This window comes from Physeter macrocephalus, chromosome 16 (genome assembly GCF_002837175.3).
Source record: "Physeter macrocephalus isolate SW-GA chromosome 16, ASM283717v5, whole genome shotgun sequence".
Taxonomy (NCBI): Eukaryota; Metazoa; Chordata; class Mammalia; order Artiodactyla; family Physeteridae; genus Physeter; species Physeter macrocephalus.
Window position 1 is genome coordinate 60,845,982 of NC_041229.1, and position 24,458 is coordinate 60,870,439.

A 24,458-nucleotide genomic window follows, 5' to 3' on the forward strand; every position below is an offset into this window, starting at 1 on the left:
GGTCACCACAGAGCACTGAGTAGAGTTCCCTGTGCTATACAGTAGGTTCTCATTAGTTATCTATTTTATACATAGTATTAATAGTGTATATATGTCAATCTCAATCTCCCAATTCATCACACCCCTCCTTCCCCCTTGGTATCCATACGTTTGTTCTCTACATCTGTGTCTTTATTTCTGCTTTGTAAATAAGATTCTCTATACCATTTTTTTCCGATTCCATATATATGTGTTAATATACAATATTTGTTTTTCTGACTTATTTTACTCTGTGTGACAGTCTCTAGGTCCATCCATGTCTCTATGAATGACCCAATTATATTCCTTTTTATGGCTGAGTAATACTCCATTGTATATATGTACCACATCTTCTTTACCCATTCATCTCTTCTTGGCCACTTAGGTTGCTTCCATGTCCTGGCTATTGTAAATAGAGCTGCAATGAACATTTTGGTACATGACTCTTTTTGAATTATTCTGAGTTCTGATTACTTGCCATGTAGCAGCACCAGAAATCATTTAGAAGACTTCACTACTCTTTTACTGAACATAACTTAATTGTTGGATCTGAGAAGAAAGTGATCAGGAACAACTTGAGCTTAGGTCTGAAATTTAATTGGTATAGATTTTAAACTAGTAATTACACACTTTTTTTTGAGGGGGCATGCTTTTGTCATCTGGGAAATGGCATTCATTTTCTGTTGGATTAATCTGGTTTTTTTTGTGTTTTTTTTTTTGCGGCTGCATGACTTGTGGGATCTTAGTTCCCCGACCAGGGGTTGAATCCGTGCCCCCTGCAGTGGAAGCTTGGAGACACAGCCACTGGACCACTGGGGAATTCCCTAATCTTTTTTTTTTTTAAAGATTCAGTAAACACATACATATATACAACTTAGAATTTGTCTTTCTTGACTTGTGCATTGTGTGTTTTATTTATCTATCTATTTATTTTTTAACATCTTTATTGGAGTATAATTGCTTTACAATGGTGTGTTTGTTTCTGCTTTATAACAAAGTGAATCAGTTATACATATACACGTGTTCCCATATCTCTTCCCTCTTGTGTCTCCCTGCCTCCCACCCTCCCTATCCCACCCCTCTAGGTGGTCACAAAGCACCAAGCTGATCTCCCCTGTGCTATGCGGCTGCTTCCCACTAGCTATCAGTTTTACGTTTGGTAGTGTATATATGTCCATGCCACTCTCTCACTTTGTCCCAGCTTACCCTTCCCCCTCCCCATGTCTTCAAGTCCATTCTCTAGTAGGTCTGTGTTTTTATTACCATCCTGACCCTAGGTTCTTCATAACCATTTTTTTTTTTAGATTCCATATATATGTGTTAGCATCGTGTGTTTTAAAGAGGGGTGTCTCTTACAGTACGGTCTTGAAAACAGTGAAATGCATTGAGGTTGAATGGGATGTGGAGCCAGAAGACTTAGATAGTAAAGCTTGGGCAAGTCCCAGTAACCTGGTTCCTCATGTAAAGTGGTGACAGTTATATACCCATCTCACAGGTAATTGTGAAATGTCGGAGAAGATGATGAAAGTTGAGATATTTTGTAATTTGTGAAATGTTAAAGAAAGAGTAGGGCTTCCCTGGTGGCGCAGTGGTTGAGAGTCTGCCTGCCGATGCAGGGGACACGGGTTCGTGCCCCGGTCCGGGAAGATCCCACATGCCGCGGAGCGGATGGGCCCGTGAGCCATGGCCGCTGGGCCTACGCATCCGGAGCCTGTGCTCCGCAACGGGAGAGGCCACAACAGTGAGGGGCCCATGTACCACATAAAAAAAAAAAAAAAAAAAAAAGAGTAGCCGTTAAATTATTTGATGACTCAGCCCCAACTCTAACTTATATCTTCATCTCCTTTCATTGGAATGATTAAAGTTTGATTCATTTGCTTGTCCTTAGGTAGAATTGGGGCAAAATGGGTAAGTATGTAGCATGAACCCTGATTATATAGAGAGAATTTGAGTGAAAGATGGGGAAATAATTATAGAATCATTTGTCTGTTTTCAGCTGTTTCCCTGTGTGACTGTTAGTCTTTGTAAAAGCTCTACTTAGATTTAAAAACTAACTTCCTTCCTCCCTTCCTCCCCCCTTTCTTTCTTTCTTTCTCTTTCTCTTTCTTTCTTTCCACATTTCTTCATTGTATATGTAGTATGCATTTTCTAGCAGCTCTATTGGCTTATGAATTCTCATTACTAAATTTTCCACAGCCCACTATTCTGAAAGATAATTTTTCATAAAAGGAAGTTGTCTTTTATTTTGATATAAATTGATTGTTTTCTTCATTGCTCTCTTAAGGAAGCTGTTGGTTCTTGGGAAAGCACAAGTAATTCTTGGCTTTGCTTTTATAGGCTCAGATCACCATGAAAGTAATCCAAGGCTTATACAGTGGGGTCACTACTGTGGAACTAGATACTTTGGCTGCTGAAACAGCTGCGACCTTGACTACTAAGCACCCTGACTATGCCATCCTGGCAGCAAGGATTGCCGTCTCTAACTTGCACAAAGAAACAAAGAAAGTATTCAGTGGTGAGTCTAGATGAAAAAGAAAGAATTTAGTATTCTCAGAAAATTTATAAGGGTACTAGAATGAAACCTTGAGTGTCAAAAAGAGAAGTTCCATCTTCTTTAAAAAAGCAAAGTGTGCAGGTTAGTGGCAGAGGGAGACTAGAACTTCCTATTTCTCCATGCTGCTGACCTGTTGCATGGCAGGGTCAATGGATACTTTTCTTTATCTTTTTCTTTCTTTTTTCTTTTTGTTTTGAAGCCTATCTTTAGATGCTTGATGGTGGTGTGGTTGGAAAAAAGAATAATATTTATTGATAATTTCTGGGTTAAACAAAGTGTTACAATCAGTCTTTTGTCACCATTAGTCAGCACTCCCATTTTATAGCTCAGGGAATGTGGGCAAAGGAAGGTTAAATAATTTGTTAGGTATATAAAAAGTGGTATATAAGAAGTCAGCTGGTAGACTGAGAGTAGAAATCTTTCAGCTTTCAATTCGAGGTCTGTTACATGGGGACTTAAACATTATATCTCCCTCTTCAGTAGATTTATTGTAAAGATATCAGTTCTCCCCAAATTGACTATGGATTCAAGTCAAATTCAGTCAGAATGCCAGCTTTGCGTGTATGTGTATTATATGTATAAATGCAGAGGACTAAATACTGCTGTGATGTCTGGAAGAGAGAGGGCTTATTACTAAATGTGCATTTATAGAAGCAAAATGCCTGGGATGATAGGTTTTGAATTTTAAGTTGAGTTTCTGTTTTGTTAGGATAAAAAAACTTGAGAGAGGTTATAATTTCTGTTTTTCTTTATTTTCAACCAGTAATTCTCAATGGGGTTATATGTCAGAATCATCTGGCAGTCTTTTTCAAACTACAGGAGCCTATGCTCACTCTAACTCTGGAAGATTGTTTCCTTATTTAGCTTATAAATATATAAATTTCCTTATATATTTATTAAACGTGTGTATGTTTATTGAGCACTTTCTGTGCTAGGTACTAAGGTGGGTTGGGATGAAAAACGGTTGAGAACCACTGTTTTAAACTGTTACCTGAAGATTGAATTAGCTGTTAAGTGATTTTGATATTTTAATTTTCTGTTGTTTTGTTTTTAGATGTAATGGAAGACCTCTTCAACTACATAAATCCACATAATGGCAAACACTCTCCCATGGTGGCCAAGTCAACAGTGAATATTGTTTTGGCCAATAAAGATGTATGTATAATGCTTTTCTGGTGAATTTTTTTTTTTTTTTTGTAGTACGCGAGCCTCTCACTGTTGGGGCCTCTCTCGTTGCGGAGCACAGGCTCCAGACGCACAGGCTCAGCGGCCATGGCTCACGGGCCTATCCGCTCTGCGGCATGTGGGATCCTCCCGGACCGGGGCACGAACCCGTGTCCCCTGCATTGGCAGGCAGACTCACAACCACTGCGCCACCAGGGAAGCCCGAAAAATTTTTTATAGATTCTTTTTTTTTTAAGACAATAAGCACATTTTAAAAAATTTAAACACTACAAGAGATAGAGGTAAAAAATAATTCTTTCTGCTTCTCTGAATCCTAGTTTTCCTCTCTAGAAACATTTTGTCATTTTAAAATGTATTTTTCCAGAGCTGTTCTATAATACATGTATGTGTACCTTTATTTTTCCTTTTAGTGGTAGTGTACTGTGCATACTATTCTTTCTGTTACTTTTTCACTTGCAAGTATATCTTAGAGATAGTTCTTTATTAGCATTTATGAATTACCTGCATAGAATTCCATTCTATAGCTGTATCATCATTATACATATATGTAAGAATTGCTCTAGTGATGAATATTTGTTTTCCATTTTTCACTGCAGTGAATATCCTTGTATGGTAGTGCTTTACTTGTAGATGAGTGTATCGGTAAGGTAAATCCCTTAAGTGGAATTGCTGAGCCAAAGAGTATGTACATTTAAAATTTTAGTAGACATTGCCAAACTGACTTCCAAAAAGGTGGTTCAGGTAAAATTTTGAAAGATCTTCTTGCTCAGCAACTTAAAAATTATCCATTTGTGTTTCAACTCCTTTCTTAACTACATCCCAGAGAACAGAAGGGAAAAGATGGGTAGGTCCAGCCAGCCCTTTCGTACACAGGATTTATTTACCATGGATATCTGCACAGATTAGAAACCACTTTTAACTGTAGGTAATAGAATGATTAGTCGGCTCTCTCTAAGTATGTATCTGATGTTAAAGAGACTGAGAGAAAACTGAGTTGTGTGTTGTTCATATGTATAATCTTGAAGACAGGGGAAAAACAAAAATAAAACGACGACAGCAAAAACCTGTATCTAAAAAATAAATATTGATAATCAAGTATTTCAGTTCTCCATTATTCATGCAAGGCCCCTACCTGTCTTTGGCAACAAAGATGCCCTTAAAAATTTAAGAGGAAGGGGAGAGTTTTGTATAGATTTTTCAAGTCCTTGGACATGGATCCTTATATGGAAACACTGATAGTATTTTGAAAGACTGGCTCCACATTTCTATCCAAAATGATTATTTGTACCTAATTGCTTTTGTTTTCTTTGAAAGGCTCTATAGCCTACAAAAGCTTGTAACAATGGCCAGTTCTGCTTTAAAATATTACTGTCACAGCAGTAGTTTGTTTAAAACCTGTTAAAGGACCATGGATTTGATTACCCTTAGAATTAACATATTATTTATCTTACATATTGTTATGTGCAGTTTAAAATGGAAGATAAAAATACATATTAGTAATTATATGGCTCTGATACTTCTGGAGTAATAGCTAATCTAAAAAACATGTTTAAGGGTGATAATATAGTCCCTTTTATGCTCATGTTCTTTCCCTCTTCAGAGATGTACTGTAAACATAATAGGGAAAGTTTGGAAAGTCACACATATATTTTTACTTATATACAACTTATACTTACATGTTTTCTTCTAGTCTTTTAATGTACATGTTTTTAAACCTAATTAGGATACTCAATTTATGTAATTTTTTTTTCTTGACATCAGGTATGGATTTCTATTCTACAACAGTAATACTTAGTGTTATCTCTTTTATATTCTATGTCAATTTTAGTTCTGGAGTCAGGGCTGAAAGATACCAGAGTTTGTGAAAATAAATCTAATTATCTTAATTATGCGTTTTTTTTTTTTTTTTTACCTTCACCAGCGCCTGAATTCTGCCATTATCTATGACCGAGATTTCTCTTATAATTACTTTGGCTTTAAGGTAATAATGGGTTTCAAATGAATGGGAATTCCTCCTTGAATCAGGAAATACAGGTTTTTGTTTATGTTTTAGTGATACAATTATAGAGGTAGTAATTTGTTGGGAGTTGGGGGACCTGTGGGATTAGTGGGGTTAGGGTGGTGGTGGTTGTTTGAATTAAGGAAAAATAGCTTATTCATTTGCAGTTTTCAAATTTTCCAAATATTACATCTGGATACCTTTGGAGTTATGCAGGTAATTTGCCAGAATGATTCCATATTCTACTGTTTATGCAACAACTGTTTATTGAATTCCTACTATGTGCCAAGTGCTTTTCTAGGTACTTTTGTGTTGATAAACAGTATTATGTAGTGATTGAGAACATGAATGTTGGTGTCAGACCACCTGGGTTCAAATCTCTGCTCCATTTTTTATTAGCAAGATACTTATCTCTCTGTCCTCAGTTTCCTTGTCTTTAGAATGGGGATAATAATAAAATTTCAACAGCAAATTCTTTTGAGGAGTAAGTGAGTGTGTGTGTTGCTTTGATCAATGCCTATAAGCACTTCATAAATGTTAACCATTATGATGTGGTGATGAATACTACAACTTCTGCTATTAACATTATACATATTAACATAGAGCTGGCTTTTTCCAGAAATTTTCAGGCAGTCTTTTCCAAAACAAATAGCCAATTGATAATGTTCCAAGCTAAAGCTAGTAAAACGAAATATGCTATTCTTGTCATTTAAGATTATATTAAAAACGGAGGAGATTTAAATAGATTGCCTATTGTGAATGATATATCTACTATGTCTTTAAAAACTATGCTCTGGATGTTTTTTGTTGTTTTGCTTTTTTTAGACGCTGGAGCGATCCTATTTGTTGAAGATCAGTGGAAAAGGTGAGACATGAATGTGTTTGTGTGTTACATTTTCTATTCATTATATTGAAAATAGAGCTTTGAGCTATTAGCTTTAGCACTTCTATTTAAACTCTAACTTTTTTTTTTTTTTTTTTGCAATACGCGGGCCTCTCACTGTTGTGGCCTCTCCTGTTACGGAGCACAGGCTCCGGACGCGCAGGCCCAGCGGCCATGGCTCACGGGCCCAGCCGCTCCGTGGCATGTGAGATCTTCCTGGACCGGGGCACGAACCCGTGTCTCCTGCATCGGCAGGCGGACTCTCAGCCACTGCGCCACCAGGGAAGCCCTAAACTCTAACATTTTAAACTTTAGGTTTAGTTTATGAATAATTTTGCTGCTTATTGGTGTAAAATTTTTAAAATTGTCTTTTAGTGTTCCTTTTTTTGACTCAAGTACATATCTCAGCCTAGTTTTTCTCACATGTCCCATTATGTGAAAATTCCTCTTTTTTTTTTTTCCCCTCTTTTGTTTTTAGTGGCTGAAAGACCACAGCATATGTTGATGAGGGTATCTGTGGGCATTCACAAAGAAGATATTGATGCTGCTATTGAAACATACAACCTTCTTTCTGAGAAGTGGTTTACCCATGCCTCTCCCACTCTCTTCAATGCTGGCACCAACCGCCCACAACTTTCTAGGTACGTGTCATCTATAGTCACTTTTAATGTTCTGAAATGCATTTGCTAGGGAAATAAACCTTGACCTGAAGAAACTAGGCAGTTCATCACATAAAAATTAATTTGATATACATTTAATCACTCCTGTTCAGATTAAATGAGATTTACTTTCTGGAAAGCTCTCTTACTGCAATGTGGTAAATGAAGAGAGACAAATGCCGATAATGAAATCTTAAACATGATTGTGGTGATGGTCGTACAACTCTGAATATACTAAAAACCATTAATTGTACACTTTAATTGGGGAATTGTATGGTATGTGAATTATATCGCAATAAAGTTTTTTTTAAAAAGTAAATACAGTAATTAGAGGACTCTAATCGTAGTCTCGTAGTCTGTATGAGAGATTATGGTAGTTTGGCTAGGGAGGTGAAAGTAGAGATTGAGAGAAATAGACAAATTCAGGAGATTTGGGAGGTAAAATTGATAGAATTTGATGATTTGGATATGAGTCAAGAGTAGTTCCTGAGTTTATGGGTAGAGTAACAGGATTTATTATGGTGCCATTTTCTGAGAAAGGAAACATTGGAACAGAGTCTGGTAATTTGTAAAAAAAAAAATAATAATAATAATAATAATAATACACCCTAAGCAAATTTGTTTTATCCGAGGAACTCAAGGATATGCTAACATCAAAAAGTGTATTAATGTAATTCATTGCACTAACATTTTATATCATTTAATACTTTCATAATAAAAAAACTAGCAAAATAGATATAGAAAATAACTTCCTTTATTTGGTAAAAGATAATCCACTAAAACTTAGATCTATTGGACCTCTGTTTTCAGCATTGTAGTGGAGGCCTGAGCCAGCATTGTAAGATAAGAAAAAAAAAGATTGGAAATGAGGGAGCGAAACTGTAATGATTCCTGAAGAGCATCTACAGACAAATTATTAGAATTAAAAAGCGATTTCAGCAGAATATCTGGATGTAAATTCAACATAAATTAATCAGTTGAGTTTCTGTACTTTAGCTGTTAGAAGATTTAAGTTTAAAACATATCATAATACTGGAAGGTACCCAAGAATAAATCTAATGAAAGGTGTGTAAGGCTTTTAAGGAAAAAATTCTACAACGTAATTGAAGGACATTAAAAAACAAATAAATGGAGAGTGATCTTATATTCATAAACAGATTTAATATTGTAACAATGTCAGTTTTTCCCAAGTTAATCTATAGTTTCAGTGTAATTCCAGTCAGAATTTCAACATGCTGATTCTAAAATTTATATGGAAGAGCAAAAGGCTAAGAATAATCTAGTGCTGCTCAAAGATATCAGGTCCTAATCCCTGGAACCTGTAAATGTTACTTTATAAGGAAAACAGTCTTTGCAGTTATGATTAAGAAAGATCTTGACATAGGGAGATTATCCTGAATTATTCAGGTGGGCCCTGAATCCAGTAAAAAATATCCATATAAGAGAGAGGTTGAGGGAGATATGATACATACAGAAGAAAAGAAGGCAGTGTGTAGATAGAGGCAGAAATTGGAGTGATGTGACTACAAGCAAAGGAGCCACCAGAATCTGGAAGAGGCAAGGAATATATTCTCCCCTAGAGCCTCTGGAGGAATGTTCTTGATTTTGACCCAGTGAAAGTGATGTTGAACTTCTGGCCTCCTGAGCTGTGAGAGAATAAATTTCTATATTAAGCCATTGAGTTAGTGGTATTTGTTAGGACACCTACAGGAAACTAATATAAATAGCAAGACAGTTTTGAAGAAAAAGTCCTACCAGATTTCAAGACCACTATAAACCCATGGTTTGTCTATGCCAGAGTAAATACCATACTTTGTGTTATTTACTCTGGGGTAGTGTAGTATTTGCTCTGGCCACTGGAACATAACAGAGAGCTCAAAAAGAGATTCAGGCTTATATGGGAACTTGATGAATAACAGGGTGTCATTGCATTTCATTGGGAAAACAGTGCTAAGGAAATTGGTTATCTTATGGGGAAAAGTATAATTAGATTTCCCTTCTTCATGCCATATATAGAAATAAATTCAAGAGAATGTGAAAGTAAAATCTTTTAGAAGAACATATAGAGAAAATAAATATTTTCCTCCCCAACTTTTTAATGTGAATTTCAAACATTCAGAAAATTTAAAGAAAAGGACAGTGAACTCCACCCATACACTCACTTCTGCCTAGATAAAAAAATTACTAACATTTTGCCATATATATGTATTTTTATATTTAAAATTAAAAAAAGTTTTTTTTTGGCTGAGTCATTTGAAAGTGAGCTGCAGACATCATGACTATCAACCTACATCTTGATAGATTATATATGACCTCAGAGTAGTGAAGGATTTCTTATAATAGATATAATAAGCAAACAATATAAGGAAAAATTGAGTACATTAAAATTTAAAACTTCTGTGAACCAAATACCGTGAAAAAAGTTTCAGACTGGGAGAAGATATTTGCAATGTATGTTAACCGTTGAAGGATTATAAGAAAAAGACACAAAACGAAATAGAAACATGGGCTAATTTGTAGAAGAAACTGATTGGCTAATAAACACGTGAGATGATGATAAACTTTGCTGGTGATTAAGAAAATGAAAGTTAACATCATAATGAGATATTTCATACCCAAGAGATTGATACAAATTAAAAGGCTGTTAATAGTAAGTATTGGTAAGAATGTGGAACATAGGGAACTCTCATGCATTGCTAGATGGAGTATACTTACCCATTCACTTTGGAGAATCTTTAGTAAAGTGGAACACATGCATATCTTTTGACCCAGAAATTCCTCTTCTGGGTTTATACCCTATAGAAATCCTTAGACATAAGCACAAGGAGATATGTTTAAGAACTTTCACAGCAGCATTGTTTAGAATAGCAAACAAATTGGAAATAATCCAAATATCCACCAGCAGGCAAATGGACAAATATATTGGTATATTCATACAATGGAATACCTTACAGCAGTGAAAATAAACTAGTCCTATATGTATCAGTAGGAATGAATCTCTAACACAGTATTGAGTTAAATAAAAGCGGGTTACAGAAAGCTAAATTAATATGGAACCAGAAATTTAAAAAATGTGGAACATATGTCAATGCTAAAAGAACGTAGAAAGGCATGGAAATGGTATATGATTGTAATTAGGTTATATTTGTAGTATCTTATTTCTTGAGGTAGGTGGTAAGTACAAAGTATATGTTATATTATTCTCTATACCTTTCTGAATGTCTGAATATTTAATAGAAAAAGTCAACAGAGTCCATCTGATGGGTTGAATATTTAAGTTAGTGAAGGGATCATTGGAAGACTAAGGTTCCTGGGGTAGGAGGATAAGATCCAAAGCAGAGGTAGAAGGGTTGTCTTCAAAAAGACTGTAAGGAAGCTAAATTTTGATGGACATAGCAAATTTGGTTCACTATTGGATAGGTGGGGTTTTTTTCATAAATGTTTAATTTTTCTTGGCTTACTAATAGGTTGAAAAGGTGTTATGTATGCTTAGGAATTTACATGAGAAAATGTTATAATGGCACATTTGCAGTCTGATGAACATGGAAGCTAATATTTATTTATTTATTTATTTATTTATTTATTTATTTATTGCGATACGCGGGCCTCTCACTGTTGTGGCCTCTCCCATTGCGGAGCACAGGCTCCGGACGCGCAGGCTCAGCAGCCATGGCCCACGGGCCCAGAGGCCCAGCTGCTCCACGGCATGTGGGATCTTCCCGGACCGGGACACGAACCCGCATCCCCTGCCTCGGCAGGCGGACTCTCAACCACTGTGCCACCAGGGAAGTCCAGAAGCTAATATTTTTAGACTTATCTCTAAGCCTTCCTTCCAGGCTTAGCATCTAGGATAGGCAGCAAGGTGATTTTAAAACAATATATGTTGATATATCTTATTGTGTCATATCCAGTAAAAAGTTTTGTTTTGTTTTTTTCCTTCTAAAAACCCCTAGGAATTTTATAAGCCTCAAATTGTTTATTTGCCTAACTTACTGTCTTTGGATTATATAGTCATTTTTTGATTCTGCTTTGCTTCGGTTCCTTGCTGAGTTGTGACTTTTTTCCCCTGTAGCTGTTTCCTTCTGAGTATGAAAGATGATAGCATTGAAGGCATTTATGACACTCTAAAGCAGTGTGCATTGATATCCAAGTCGGCTGGGGGAATTGGTGTTGCTGTGAGTTGTATTCGAGCTACTGGCAGCTACATTGCTGGGGTAAGCCTCTGTTGTGTGACTAAAAGTGTATAGGCTTAGGGGGATTCAGGTCCGTAAGCAACCAGGCTTGTGATTGAGAGGGCATTTGCTGGGGCTTGGGAGACCTGGATCTCTGTTAATTCCTTGCTGGCTGTGTGACTTAGACTGAGTAATTTCACTACTTCTGGTCTCATTTTCATCTGTCTTATTAGAGGTTGATTAGATGGTCTCTAGGGTCAGATTTTGGAATCCTGATTTATTTTAGCAATAATGATAGCATTATTATTGTTCATTGCTCACACTACATGCTGAATCTGTTGTAAGTTTTATGTGAATTACACATTTAACCCTTACTACAACCTTATGAGATAGATATCATTACAGACACAGTAAACTTTATTCCTTACAGTAACTTTGTGAGTATAGCCACAAAGTCTTCATTTGATAAGTGAGGAAGCTGAAGTTAAATTACTTCCAGAGATTAGTCACTTAATATGTGATAGAGCCAAGATTCAAGCTTTAAACATTGTCACTTTATGAGGTAAATTTCATTTCTTCTAGGTCACTATTCACTGGGAGTCAAGATCATGGTTTTGGGTAGAATCTAAAAAATAATACAAATGGATGTATATGCAAAACAGAAACAGACCCACAGATAAAGAAAACAAACTCACAAATAAAGAAAACAAACTTGTGGTTACCGAAGGGGAGAGAGAAGGGGGGAGGGACAAATTAGGGGCATGGGATTAACAGATACAAACTGCTATATATTAAAATAGATAAGCAACCAGGATATACAGTATAGCACAGGGAATTATACCCATTATATTGTAATAACCTATAATGGAGTATAATATGCAAAAATGCTGAATCACTGTGCTGTACACCTGAAACTAACTATTGTAAATCAACCATACTTCAATTAGGAAAAAAGAAGAAAAAAAAAAGGTAATAGTTTTGGGTAAGTCCTGGATTTAAATCCTATCTTCACTAATTACTAGTAGTGTGGCCTAGTGCAAGTTATTTTACATCTCTGAGTTTGTTTCCTCCTCTGTAAGGTGAAGAAAATATCTAACCCTATAGAATAAAGTTAGAGTCCAGAAGAAAACCATTCCATTACGTGGTGTTCATTACATAATAGTAGGGTGAGCCATTGCTCACTTATCTTTCTAGGCTGTTTAAAGGCTTGCCTTGAGGTTAGAAGGATTATTTTAAAAATTTGATGAGGTATCTTTTAGTCTTAGGAGTTTATGTATTTTTTTTCATCTTCATTCTAGAATCCATTTATTGCTGAGAATCTCCATTTACCTTATTGTCTTGATTTATCCATTGCATGTAATTCTTATTGTAAATTGCCTTGAATTCTTTTGGGAAAAAGATACTGTAGTAGTGTTTTTACTCTACCCAAAGTATTTCTTTATATAATGACCTTTTGAAGGTGTGGGGTTTAAATTTAGCTATCCTAATTTTGGATTCTTTTGACTTGTAGTTGTTATTTCTCATTGTAAATTAGAGATGCCATGAAATAACTTTGTACATAATTGTGATTTATTCAGCAAAATTTTATTTTATGTTGCGCATTATGTTTTTAAAGCAGAGGGAGAGATGGGGAGCAGATGAAACTGTAGACTGGGAGAGAGTAATTTGTCCACTGTTGAACCGTTTTGTTCTTTTCCTTGCTGAGCCCCCTATTTCTCCTCCAGATGCCTTTATCCTCAGTTTCTCTTTCAGACTAATGGCAATTCCAATGGTCTTGTACCGATGTTGAGAGTATATAACAACACAGCTCGATATGTGGATCAAGGTGGAAACAAGGTATATGCTCTGTTACTGAAAGTCCTAGAAACCAGAACTGAAAATCTTTTCTCATATATGCTTATAATAAGATGGCTCATTGTGTATGTTTCTAACAATGCTTTTTTTCCCCTTTTATGATCAATTTAATGAGTATAATTTTTACTTTTAAGTGTATACACTTGAAGTATACATTTTGATGATTTTGACAGATGGATATACTTGGGTAATCACACCAGTCAAGACATAGAACATTTCCATAACCCCAACATGTTTCCTCATGCACCTTTGTATTAATCACCCATCACTCCCACCCATACATACTTTATCCCTGGCTCCAGGCAGCCGGTGATTGAGTCAGCTGTCTTACATGACAGTTTATTTGCAAGGCATTTCTAAAGTTGTGATTCATATTGATACCTAACCTTGAAAAAGGGTCGTAATATGTTTTCTAGATTTTTCTTTAAAAAAACAAAACTGTCTCTATTTTATAGAGGGAAAAGTAAAGTTGAGAGTATTGGATCATTTATCCAGTGTTATCAGCAGGATAGTTTGCAACTATCTAGCCTGTCTCTTATGGATATGTAGGCATAGTAATCACCTATTAGTTTATGAATTTCCTTCTGATGCACTTAAAAAAAATCTATGGGGACCTTTATAAGACATACCACCTTTCTGACCTTTTGAGCACAACATTATTGTCAAAGTTAAAGTGATTTTCTTTGGGCTTTACATACATGTCACATAGTGTAAAGTGAGCTGGACGACAGCTGAAGTGGAAGCTCCATCCCTAGTTCACTGTGTCATTTTGGATAAATTATTTAGTCTTTCTTTTATTTTTCTTGTATTTTAAAAATTTATTTATTTATTTTTGGCTGAGTTGGGTCTCGCTGCACGCACCTTTCTGACCTTTTGAGCACAACATTATTGTCAAAGTTAAAGTGATTTTCTTTGGGCTTTACATACATGTCACATAGTGTAAAGTGAGCTGGACGACAGCTGAAGTGGAAGCTCCATCCCTAGTTCACTGTGTCATTTTGGATAAATTATTTAGTCTTTCTTTTATTTTTCTTGTATTTTAAAAATTTATTTATTTATTTTTGGCTGAGTTGGGTCTCTGTTGCTGCACGAGGGCTTTCTCTAGTTGTGGCGAGTGGGGGCTACTCTTTGTTGAGGTGCGCGGGCTTCTTGTTGCGGAGTGCGGGCTCCAGGCACGTGGGCTTCAGTAGTTGCAGCACACGGGCTCAGCAGTTGTGGCTCACGGGCTTAGTTGCTCTGCGGCATGTGGGATCTTCCCGGACCAGGGCTTGAACCCTTGTCCCCTACATTGGCAGGCGGATTCTCAACCACTGCGCCATCAGGGAAGTCCTATTTAATCTTTCTTGTTCTACATTTTCTTTATGTTAAATGCTCTTTTTTACTGCTAGAATTCTAAGAAAACTACTACTACTTTATATTTTTATAGTACTTTTATTTGTATTATCTCATTTAATTCATTAATTGTGGTGAAGATCCAAGGAGATATTATTGAAGTGCTTTGGAAAATAAGAAGTTTCTTTGTTTCATTCTGATTCTGAGAAGAATGATGATTTGTTTACCATTAGCGACCTGGGGCATTTGCTATTTACCTGGAGCCTTGGCATTTAGACATCTTTGAGTTCCTTGATTTAAAGAAAAACACAGGAAAGGAAGAGCAGCGTGCCAGGGACCTTTTCTTTGCCCTTTGGATTCCGGATCTCTTCATGAAACGAGTGGAGACTAATCAGGTGAGAGATAGGTACTTGTTAGTAATAACAACTTGATTCATATAAGTGTTCTCCTCAGTCATCTTAAATCATGCTTAGGAAGAGTCCACCTATATGTTATGCAATGGAAAGGCATGCTGAACAAGTTAAGAGATGCCATTCTTGCCTTCTCGGATTTTTATTCTGTAAAGTGGATGCTATCTGGCCTAAATGGTTGAAGGGTCATGAACAAACATGCAAAACTAGATGTTTGGGCCTGAGCCTAAAATTATTATTTCTAAAGCAAATTTTTAAGACAGTCTATGGAAGCCACAATATCCCTTGCAGTGTTCCTAATGGACTACGTGTGGTTGGTTATTTGAAGTTTCTTATGGTTGGTACTCTTCTTCCCTTTGCAGGACTGGTCTTTGATGTGTCCAAATGAGTGTCCTGGTCTGGATGAGGTCTGGGGAGAAGAATTTGAGAAGCTATATGAAAGGTATGGGAAAAATATGAGAATAATAATGTTTTAACTGTGTGTTTCTTTTATTTACAGGATCTAAATTTTAAAACTACGTCAGTCATTAGCCAGTTTCTAGGAATCTTGAGAAGCATCTAGAAGAGAATGTGACTAATAATTTTATTTTGGTCATGTTTTCTTCCTGAATCGTCACCAAAATTTTGGTTTGTCTTCTTTCTTAAAACTTTGGGGCATGTAAATAGGTATTCAGGTTTTTTTAATTGATCCTTTAAAAAATTAATGCAAAGAGTTATTTAGCAGGGTTATTATTAATTTGCTTTGTCATAAAGTACATTTGACAGAACAAGTTATTCTTTGTATAGTACACAGGAATCAAGGGCAACTGGGACACATGTCAATAGTTCATTAAATAATAGCACAACAGTACTGCTTTAGCACAGTAGAACAATTTGAGTACTTCAGGTTTTGTTCCTTTTTATTATGGAAGGTTTTGTTGATTTAGTGGGATTGGCTTTAGCCATAGTAAAATAAATATCATATTCCTAATTTCTTTCTCTTAGCAAAACTTGGTAAGAAATTTAAGAGTTTTCAATATTTTATATTTTGGTGTTTCTCTTCATGTTATCTACAATAAAGATTTTCCTTAGGGAATATTAAAATAATACTAGCTTTGCCTTTCAGTTATGAGAAAGAGGGTCGTGTCCGCAAAGTTGTAAAAGCTCAGCAGCTTTGGTATGCCATCATTGAGTCTCAGACAGAGACAGGTACCCCGTACATGCTCTACAAAGATTCCTGTAATCGGAAGAGCAACCAGCAGAACCTAGGAACGATCAAATGCAGCAACCTGTGCACAGAAATAGTAGAGTATACCAGCAAAGATGAGGTAGGTAGAAAAACTTCTGCCTCAGGTACTGAGAGAAGACTCTTAGGAGTTTGTGAATTATTTGTGAATCCCTCACATGATTTCCCTTGAGTTGGGTGAAGGGAGTTTTCGTAGCTTGATGTAAGCAGAAGGGCACTAAAATAGAGATTATAAAGGAAGAGGTGTGATGTGTGCCCTAAATATCTTTAGTCTGAGCCATGTAGAAAAGACTGTCAATTTTTTATTTCACACACATTGTTGTAATAACCTTTACTTGAGAAAAATAGCAATATATAGTTATTTAGGTTAGTGTTAGGACAAACACAGTAACGTGTTAGGGTGCTCATTCAGTTTAAAGTATGTAAGCATGAGAGAGTCCTTTCAGTGAATGGTGAGGCAGAGTTCTCATCTCAAATCTTTAAGGTGATTCACAGAAGAGGCAAGGCTAGAAATGAGACATAGATTTGAATATTTTAAAAAAAATTTATCGAAAAGCTTTCCATTTGGGAAGAACTGCCTGTATGACAGATCAGAGACAGGGATAGGTTTTGTGCAGTGAGTGTAAAAGTAAGTTTGTTTTGATGGAGCAAATACATTAAGGTTTGGTGTATGGAGAGATGGCTGCAACTGGTGGAAGGGAGATAGTACGTGAAAGATGCCATGTCTCAGATGCAGGAAAGCCCTTGAAGATTTCTGAAAGGAAAATAGCATCCCTAGGATAGGAAGGATGGCTCTTGCTTCTGGTTATAGAATGGCTTAGTGTGAGAAGAGGCTGGAGGTTAGTTTAAGGAGATTGTTGCATTAGTCAGATGACAGGCAGCTTGGATATTGGATGTAAACTATGAAAATGAGCAGGAAGGAGCAGATCCCAAATTCTAGGACCTAAAAAAAACATGACAAATGAAAAGTCAGAAAGAAAATGGTGAGTGAGTTGAACATACTGCTAAGGTTGCAGTTTAATTTAACAAAGTTTATTGAGCACCAGCCGTATGTAAGACACTATATTAAGTGCTCTCAGATGTAAATGAATGTGGCTCAGCCCCTGCCCTCTGGAAACTAACAATTTAGTTGGAGGAAATTGACATATACTCATGACTATTATACAAGATAGATTATATTATAGAGAATAAAATGACCCTTCTTAAAACAAAAATCAGATCATATCATTCCTCTGCACAATACTCATCTTTGATTTTCCAACCCATCCAGAGTTCGTTCCTTTTTTTTAAAATTGAGATATAATTCACATACCATAAATTTCAGCCTTCTAAAGTATACAATTCAGTGTTTTTTTTTAGTGCATTCACAAGGTTGTGCAACCATCACTGATAACTAATTCCAGAACATTTTCATCACCCCAGAAAGAAACCTTGTACCCTTTAGCAGTCACTCCCTGTTCCCCTCTTCACCCAGGCCCTGGCACCACTAACCCATTTTCTGTCTCTGGATTTGTCTATTGTAGGTATTCCATATAAATGGAATCACATGATATTTGGTCTTTTGTGTCAGTTGTCCATGCTGTAGCATGTCTCAGTACCTCATTTCTGTCCTTGTAATGCCCTGTGAGTTCCTACACAACTGAGTATCCCACCTCATCTGCTCTTACTTTCCCCCTTCCTCACTGTGCTCCAGCTCTACTAATTTTATTGCTGTTTCTCAAACATATCAAGCATACTCCTGTCACAGAATTTTTGAATGTTAAAATGCTCTTCTCCCCAGGTGTCCAAGCGGCTTGCTTTCTAACTTCTTCAGTTCTTTCTTCATATATCCCATTCTCAGTGAGGTCTTCCTTGACAACTCTATTTAAAAATGGCACTTCCTTCCATCCTTAGCCCCAAGACTCCGTTTTCTTTTCCTGCCTTATTTTTCTCCCTAGCATTTATCAGGCTTACGTGATTCGAGCTATGTTTTAAAAATGGGTACTTTGGCAACATGTGTAGAATTGAGTAGGTGTGAAGGGCATGAGGGAGTCTAGGTGAGAGGAGTTAAGGGCTGTCAGAGTCTCAATGAGGGTGAAGTAGATGTGCAATTTGGAAGAACTTTCTGCAGTGATAGAAATGTTCTGTATTGGGTGGCTACTGAGCACATGAAATGTGACTAGTGCAATTGAGAAACTGAATTTTAAATTTCATTTAGTTTTAATCTAGTGGCTGCTGTATTAGACAGTGCACATCTACTGACAGATATATATAAAAAATTATAGCACAGTGTGGCATATGTCTGGTAGTAGAGCCATGTACCATGAAGCATATGGTTCTTTCCCCATCTTACCTGTTTCACTGGTACGTGTTACAGTTCACATATGTGAATAGGTTTTGGGATTTAGCAATGAACTGGTGAATGATGAAGAGGGAGGAGTCAAAGATAGAAATTTAAAATTTTAATGTCAGCAAGTGTTAGAGGCTTACAGAGCAGTGTCATTGACACAGTGGAAGAAATAAAAATCATGTGACTCTTGACGCTTTTTCTTCGAATTCCAGGTTGCAGTTTGTAACTTGGCTTCCCTGGCCCTGAATATGTATGTCACATCGGAGCACACATATGACTTTACGAAGTTGGCTGAAGTCACCAAAGTCATTGTCCGAAATCTGAATAAAATTATTGATATTAACTACTACCCTGTCCCAGAGGTATGAATAGATTTCTCTGCTTATTGGTAATTATTGAAATCCAAGATGGAAGGAGTTTATTACAGTCTTCTAGTCATCATGTAAATGGTTATCATTGGAATGGTGTGAGAAAACTGAGATAAAGAGAGAGAGTGTGTCATTTGTTACAGAATGTTGCTTTTACTGTTCATTAATGTTGTCTCTTCTCTAAATCTGTTGGCACGAAGGCAAGCGTATCAAATAGATGCCATCGCCCCATTGGAATTGGGGTACAAGGTCTGGCAGATGCTTTTATTCTGATGAGGTACCCTTTTGAGAGTCCGGAGGCCCAGCTATTGAATAAGCAGATCTTTGAAACCATTTATTATGGAGCCTTGGAAGCCAGCTGTGAACTGGCCAAGGAGTATGGCCCATATGAAACCTATGAGGGCTCTCCAGTCAGCAAAGGAGTAAGTATATGGATGAAGTTTCTTTTTGCCTGTGAGTTCCTATAGTAGGCTGAATGGTAGCCTTCAAAAAGGTATGTTCACATCCTAATGCCTGGAACCTATGACTGTTACCTTATTTGGTTTAAAAAGGGTCTTTGCAGATGTAGTTAAGGATTTTGAGATGAGGAGATTATCCTGGATTATCCAGGTGGGCCCTAAATCCAGTGACAGTTGTCCTTACAAGAGACACAGAGAAGAAGAGGAGGCAACACGACTATGGAGGCAGAGATCGGAGTGATGCAGCCGCAACCCAGGAGTACTGAGAGCCACTGGAAGCTGGAGAGGCAAAGAACAGAATCTCCTCCAGCCTGTGGAGGGAGTGAGGCCTTCCCAACATATTGAGTTCGGGCTTCTGGCCTCCAGAGCTATGAGAGAATAAATTTTTGTTATTTTAAGCCACTAAATTTGTGGTAATTTGTTACACCAGACAGAGTAAACTCATATGGTCCTTTTGTCCTCTGGAGTAAAAAGGATACTCTATTTAAAACTAATCATTGCTAAAATGATGTAAGAAGAATGCTAACTGTATTAGTTTTTTTTTTTCTTTTTTGGCCGCGCCATGCACAGCTTGCAGGATCTTAGTTCTCTGACCAGGGTTCGAACCAGGGCCCACAGCAGTGAAAGCGCTGAATCCTAACCACTAGACTACCAGGGAACTCCCAAGTATTAGTTTTCTGTTACTAAACTTAGTGTATTAAAACAACATACATTCAGTATCAGTTTCCATGGGTCATGAGTGCAGACTTGGGTTAGCTGAGTCTTGGATCTTTGAATCTCTCAAAGCTACAGTCAGGATGTCGGTAGAGGCTGTGGTCTCATCTGAGGCTCAGGGTCCTTCTCCAGGCTCACCTGGTTGTTCATTTCCTTGTAACTCTAGAACTCTTGGCATCTTGCTTCTTCAAAGCCAGTAGGAAGGAGAGTCTCTCATTTCAAGAAGAGCCCAGTCCAGTCGCCCTTTTGAGGGTTTTTCATTTGTTAGGTCAGGGCCAGCCAGGATAATCTCACTTTTAACTAAAAAATTAACTGATTTTCACCCTTAATTGCACCTGCAGAAACCCTTCACATTTGTTATAGTTATGTGAGTGGCATCCATCGTATTTCCAGGTCCTGTATACACTGAAGGGGAGGAGAATATAATGACCTATACCCTAGTGGGGTGGGAATCTGGGAGCTGTCCTAGAATTCCGCCATTCACACTGCCTTCATCATGAGTAGTATGAGTCTCCTCCCTGTAAAATAAGATGTTATTTTTAGTTCTCACAGTTCCTGCTGATATTTAGGAACTCTACATTGTTTGAAAATAAGTTTATTAGCTAAATAGATAGATTGAGAGGCAGATCAAGGCAGTTAAAAAAGATGAGGCTAGAGTAATTCTTTTACTGTACAAAAACAACATGCTTTCATAAATGTTAGAATTTCCTGGTTTGTAGATATGATAGGGGTCCTCTGAGAGGACTCAGCCAGGGACATGGGGAAGAGGTAAGCCTTAATCAGTTTTCTTAGCCTGCTTCTAATCAATATGACTACATTGAAATTTGTCCAGGAAAGTCTCTGGTCCTTGTATTTCTTACACAGCTTTACCAAAAGACAGCATTTGTTGGGATGTGGGGGCATGGCAGTTAGTTATTTGTTTGGTTTTTGTCATAGTTTTAAATTGTCATATAATGATTTATCATAAATTTGGGTTGTTTATTCCTTAGATCCTTCAGTATGATATGTGGAATGTTACTCCTACAAACCTGTGGGACTGGAAACTTCTCAAGGAGAAGATTGCAAAGTAAGTAGAGATGTTAAATGGCTTTGAAGTGAGGAGGGTTCAGGTTTTCAGCCTGGCTCTTTTGAACTTAGGGATGTTATTTTAGCTTCTGAAATTCATTTTTTCCTTTTAAATGGGACTAAAATGACCTATCCATAGAACTGTTTTTTAAAAAATGCTTCCTAGGACAATGTATTTTATATGTATAGTAACCTGCAAATTGCTTGGCACAATGAAAGCATTTTAATACCCGGTAGGTATTATTATTATTAGTTGATCTTGTTTTAGGGGCTTAACTACCAAGATTAGGTAATTCTTTTTCTCATTTAACCTTCATATTTCCAAGTGTGTTTGCTTTTTAAATGTTTTTCACTTTTATTTATTGCTTAACCACATTGGGCACATAAATGACTTTCAATGAATTGATTGTCATAGGTCTTCATTAGGGATTTTGGAAGAGCTTTTGGAGGGTTTAATGTGTTAAACTGTGTGAAAGAAAAATGTAAAAATTGAAAAATGTAGGCCTTTCCAACTAATAAACATAAGAGATTTGAGTGCAAGCAGAATGTTTTGCTGAATGTTTGTCTGTCATGTCTAGGTTAATGCATATACAAAGTGTTTAATGTTTGCAGAAGGAAGCAGTAGCTTTAAAATGCTCTTTAAAATATCTATTTACCTTAAAATTGTTTTGTTACTCAAATAATACATGTTAGATAATTTAGAAAACGTACATGTGGAAAGGGAGTAAAATGAAAATTATCCCAATACCATCACCCCCCAAAAAAACCTGTTTGTATCTTTTTGTCTGTCATCCTCAGACTTTCTTCTGAGTGTGTATATATGTGTATATTTACATGCAAATTCACGTTTTACAAAAATGGACCTGAACTCTATTTATTATTTTGTTTTTTCTCAAAATACTGTGGTTTAAATATTTTTTATGTATAACTTTTTTAAATTTCAAAATTAATACATGAATACACATTCATTGTTAATAAAGTTCAAATATGGAAATAAAATAGAAAGTAAAAGCCCTTCTTTATACCTCTTCTGCCAACCATTTTGTCCCACAGAACAAACAAAAAAACCAACTTACTCCTTTTCTCAGAGATAACCATTGTGAATGGTGTATATTTTTCTAGACCTTTTTCAGTACATTTGTAGATATGCACACACAGTCTTATTATATAAATGAAATCAAACTTGACATGTTCTGAGACTTTTTATTTAGTGATTTATTGGAGATGTTTCTCTTTTAGTACATGCAGATTTACCTAATGTTTTTAGTGATTACAGACAATTCCATTGCTTGGATATATCATATATATATGACTTTTCAAAACATTTTCCTGTCTCTGGACAGGAAACCACTGTCCACTCTACTGAGGGAGTAAAGACATGGAGATAGTTGGTGGTTTGCTTGATGCCTCACAACTAGAAAGTGACATAGAGAGGTTGAAAGTCCAGTTGTACAGACTCCATTAAGATGTGAGGCTCTGTGCTAAGTGCTGTATGAATCTAGAGGTATGGAATGTAGGAAAGATGAACTCTTTGTGCTTGAGAAACTTAAAACTAAGTAAGGTAAGACATGTAACACAAATATACGTAAAGGTACAGGTCACAGAAAATATTTGCAATGCAAATATTTGTATTTGACAGTTGTATTCAGTGTTGTCTGCCTGGTTAGGAAAGATGTTGTAGAGTAGGTATCTCTTAGGCTGAGCTTTGAAGGATGTGCTTAGGACAGTTTGAAGATTTCTCAGAGTTCATATTATACTTTTAAGCACTCTCTTTGGCACTGAATAGAGTCAAAAGATGTTAGCATTCTTCTAGGAAATTTAATTAAAGAGGTGATAGCGGAAGTCAGGAATATACTTGGAGCATAATTTTCTCTATTCATTAGCCTATTCAGGATAATGGAGAATTGTGGTGATAGAGGTCTGGTTCTGACCACTTTCACATCATTATGTTTCCTTAAAGGGCCTAGCACAGTGATCACATAGGCACTTAGAAAAGAGTAAGGGTTGAATGAGTGTACCCTGATACAGGTGGGGACTCTCCAATAACCATGTGAATGTTTCCTTGGGCAAGATAGTGTATCAAGTGCTGTGATTCCTAACTGGCATAAGTCATGGCATGATAAGGATTACCAGCAGTAAAAATGGTGCTAATTCTGTTTAGGGATCAGGCATTTAGGAGAGGGCCAAGTTATACCACCCATGCTGTGGAGTTGCATCCCTGTAGGGTTAAATGCAAAAATCAACATGTGAGTCTAATGGATGTTTGGTATTACTCGCAGCAACTGCATTTACTACAATGACTTAAAGTAGCTGTCTTCCTGACAGATTGTAGCTTCAGGACCAGCACCTAATAATCTCCTTTTCTTTAGGTATGGTATAAGAAACAGTTTACTCATTGCCCCGATGCCTACTGCTTCAACTGCTCAGATATTGGGAAATAATGAGTCAATTGAACCTTATACCAGTAACATCTACACTCGCAGAGTCTTGTCAGGAGAATTTCAGGTGAGAAGATCACAACCAGACCTACAGGCAAATCTTTTAAAAGCCTGATGTTGGGAGTAAATGCTACTCATATTTAGTATGCCCCTTTATTTTAGTGTCGGTGCAAAGTTTTGATAAAGTGATTTATCTCTAATATTCTTTATGTTATTTCAGCATATAATAGACATTTAATAAATATCTGTCAAAAGAATGAAGGGTTGAGGGTTGAGTATGAAAGCAACTTGATATTAGAGTTCACATGATGTTTAACCACTTTGTAATCATAATGACATATACTATAACCTCATATGCTTAAGTTGATGATACTCAGGGTGTATAGAAGTATCCTTTAAGATAGTGGTTCTCAGCCTTGGTTACAAATTAGAATTTCTGACGGGCAGGACCAGTGTTTTTTTTAAGGTTCCCAGGTAATTCTCATGTGCAGGTTGAGAACCACTAATTTAAAAGATACTTATTTGTGAATTTGCAGATACTCTGAAATAAATTTCTGTGAGGTTTGGGGTGGGTACGTTTCTAATTTTCTTAAGTATTTATTGTGTCCTTACTTAAAAAGACAAAAGAATCATTCTACATACCCAGCTTAGGCAGCATTAGCTCTTTTCACTTTTGCAAATACCATGTGTTATGTTTTGAATAACAGATATCAAGATTTTAGAAGAATATAGCTTTCATGTGGTGGGATAGGTCTCTCAGTTTTTTTTTTTTTTTTTTTTTTTTTTTTTTTTTTT

The 24,458-nt window shown here is 36.5% G+C and overlaps 1 protein-coding gene across 1 annotated transcript in view; it reads left to right on the plus strand.

The window, feature by feature from the left end:
* Nucleotides 1-24,458, plus strand: part of RRM1 (ribonucleotide reductase catalytic subunit M1) — a 35,550-nt gene that overhangs the window by 7,406 nt on the left and 3,686 nt on the right. The window contains exons 3-16 of the mRNA XM_007116847.4: nucleotides 2,356-2,533; nucleotides 3,627-3,727; nucleotides 5,679-5,738; nucleotides 6,582-6,621; nucleotides 7,118-7,280; nucleotides 11,371-11,512; nucleotides 13,223-13,306; nucleotides 14,890-15,051; nucleotides 15,429-15,508; nucleotides 16,172-16,373; nucleotides 18,833-18,982; nucleotides 19,189-19,410; nucleotides 21,150-21,226; nucleotides 23,595-23,730. Of these exons, the coding sequence (XP_007116909.1) occupies nucleotides 2,356-2,533; nucleotides 3,627-3,727; nucleotides 5,679-5,738; nucleotides 6,582-6,621; nucleotides 7,118-7,280; nucleotides 11,371-11,512; nucleotides 13,223-13,306; nucleotides 14,890-15,051; nucleotides 15,429-15,508; nucleotides 16,172-16,373; nucleotides 18,833-18,982; nucleotides 19,189-19,410; nucleotides 21,150-21,226; nucleotides 23,595-23,730 (1,797 nt within the window). The remainder of the gene's footprint in view (nucleotides 1-2,355; nucleotides 2,534-3,626; nucleotides 3,728-5,678; nucleotides 5,739-6,581; nucleotides 6,622-7,117; nucleotides 7,281-11,370; nucleotides 11,513-13,222; nucleotides 13,307-14,889; nucleotides 15,052-15,428; nucleotides 15,509-16,171; nucleotides 16,374-18,832; nucleotides 18,983-19,188; nucleotides 19,411-21,149; nucleotides 21,227-23,594; nucleotides 23,731-24,458) is intronic.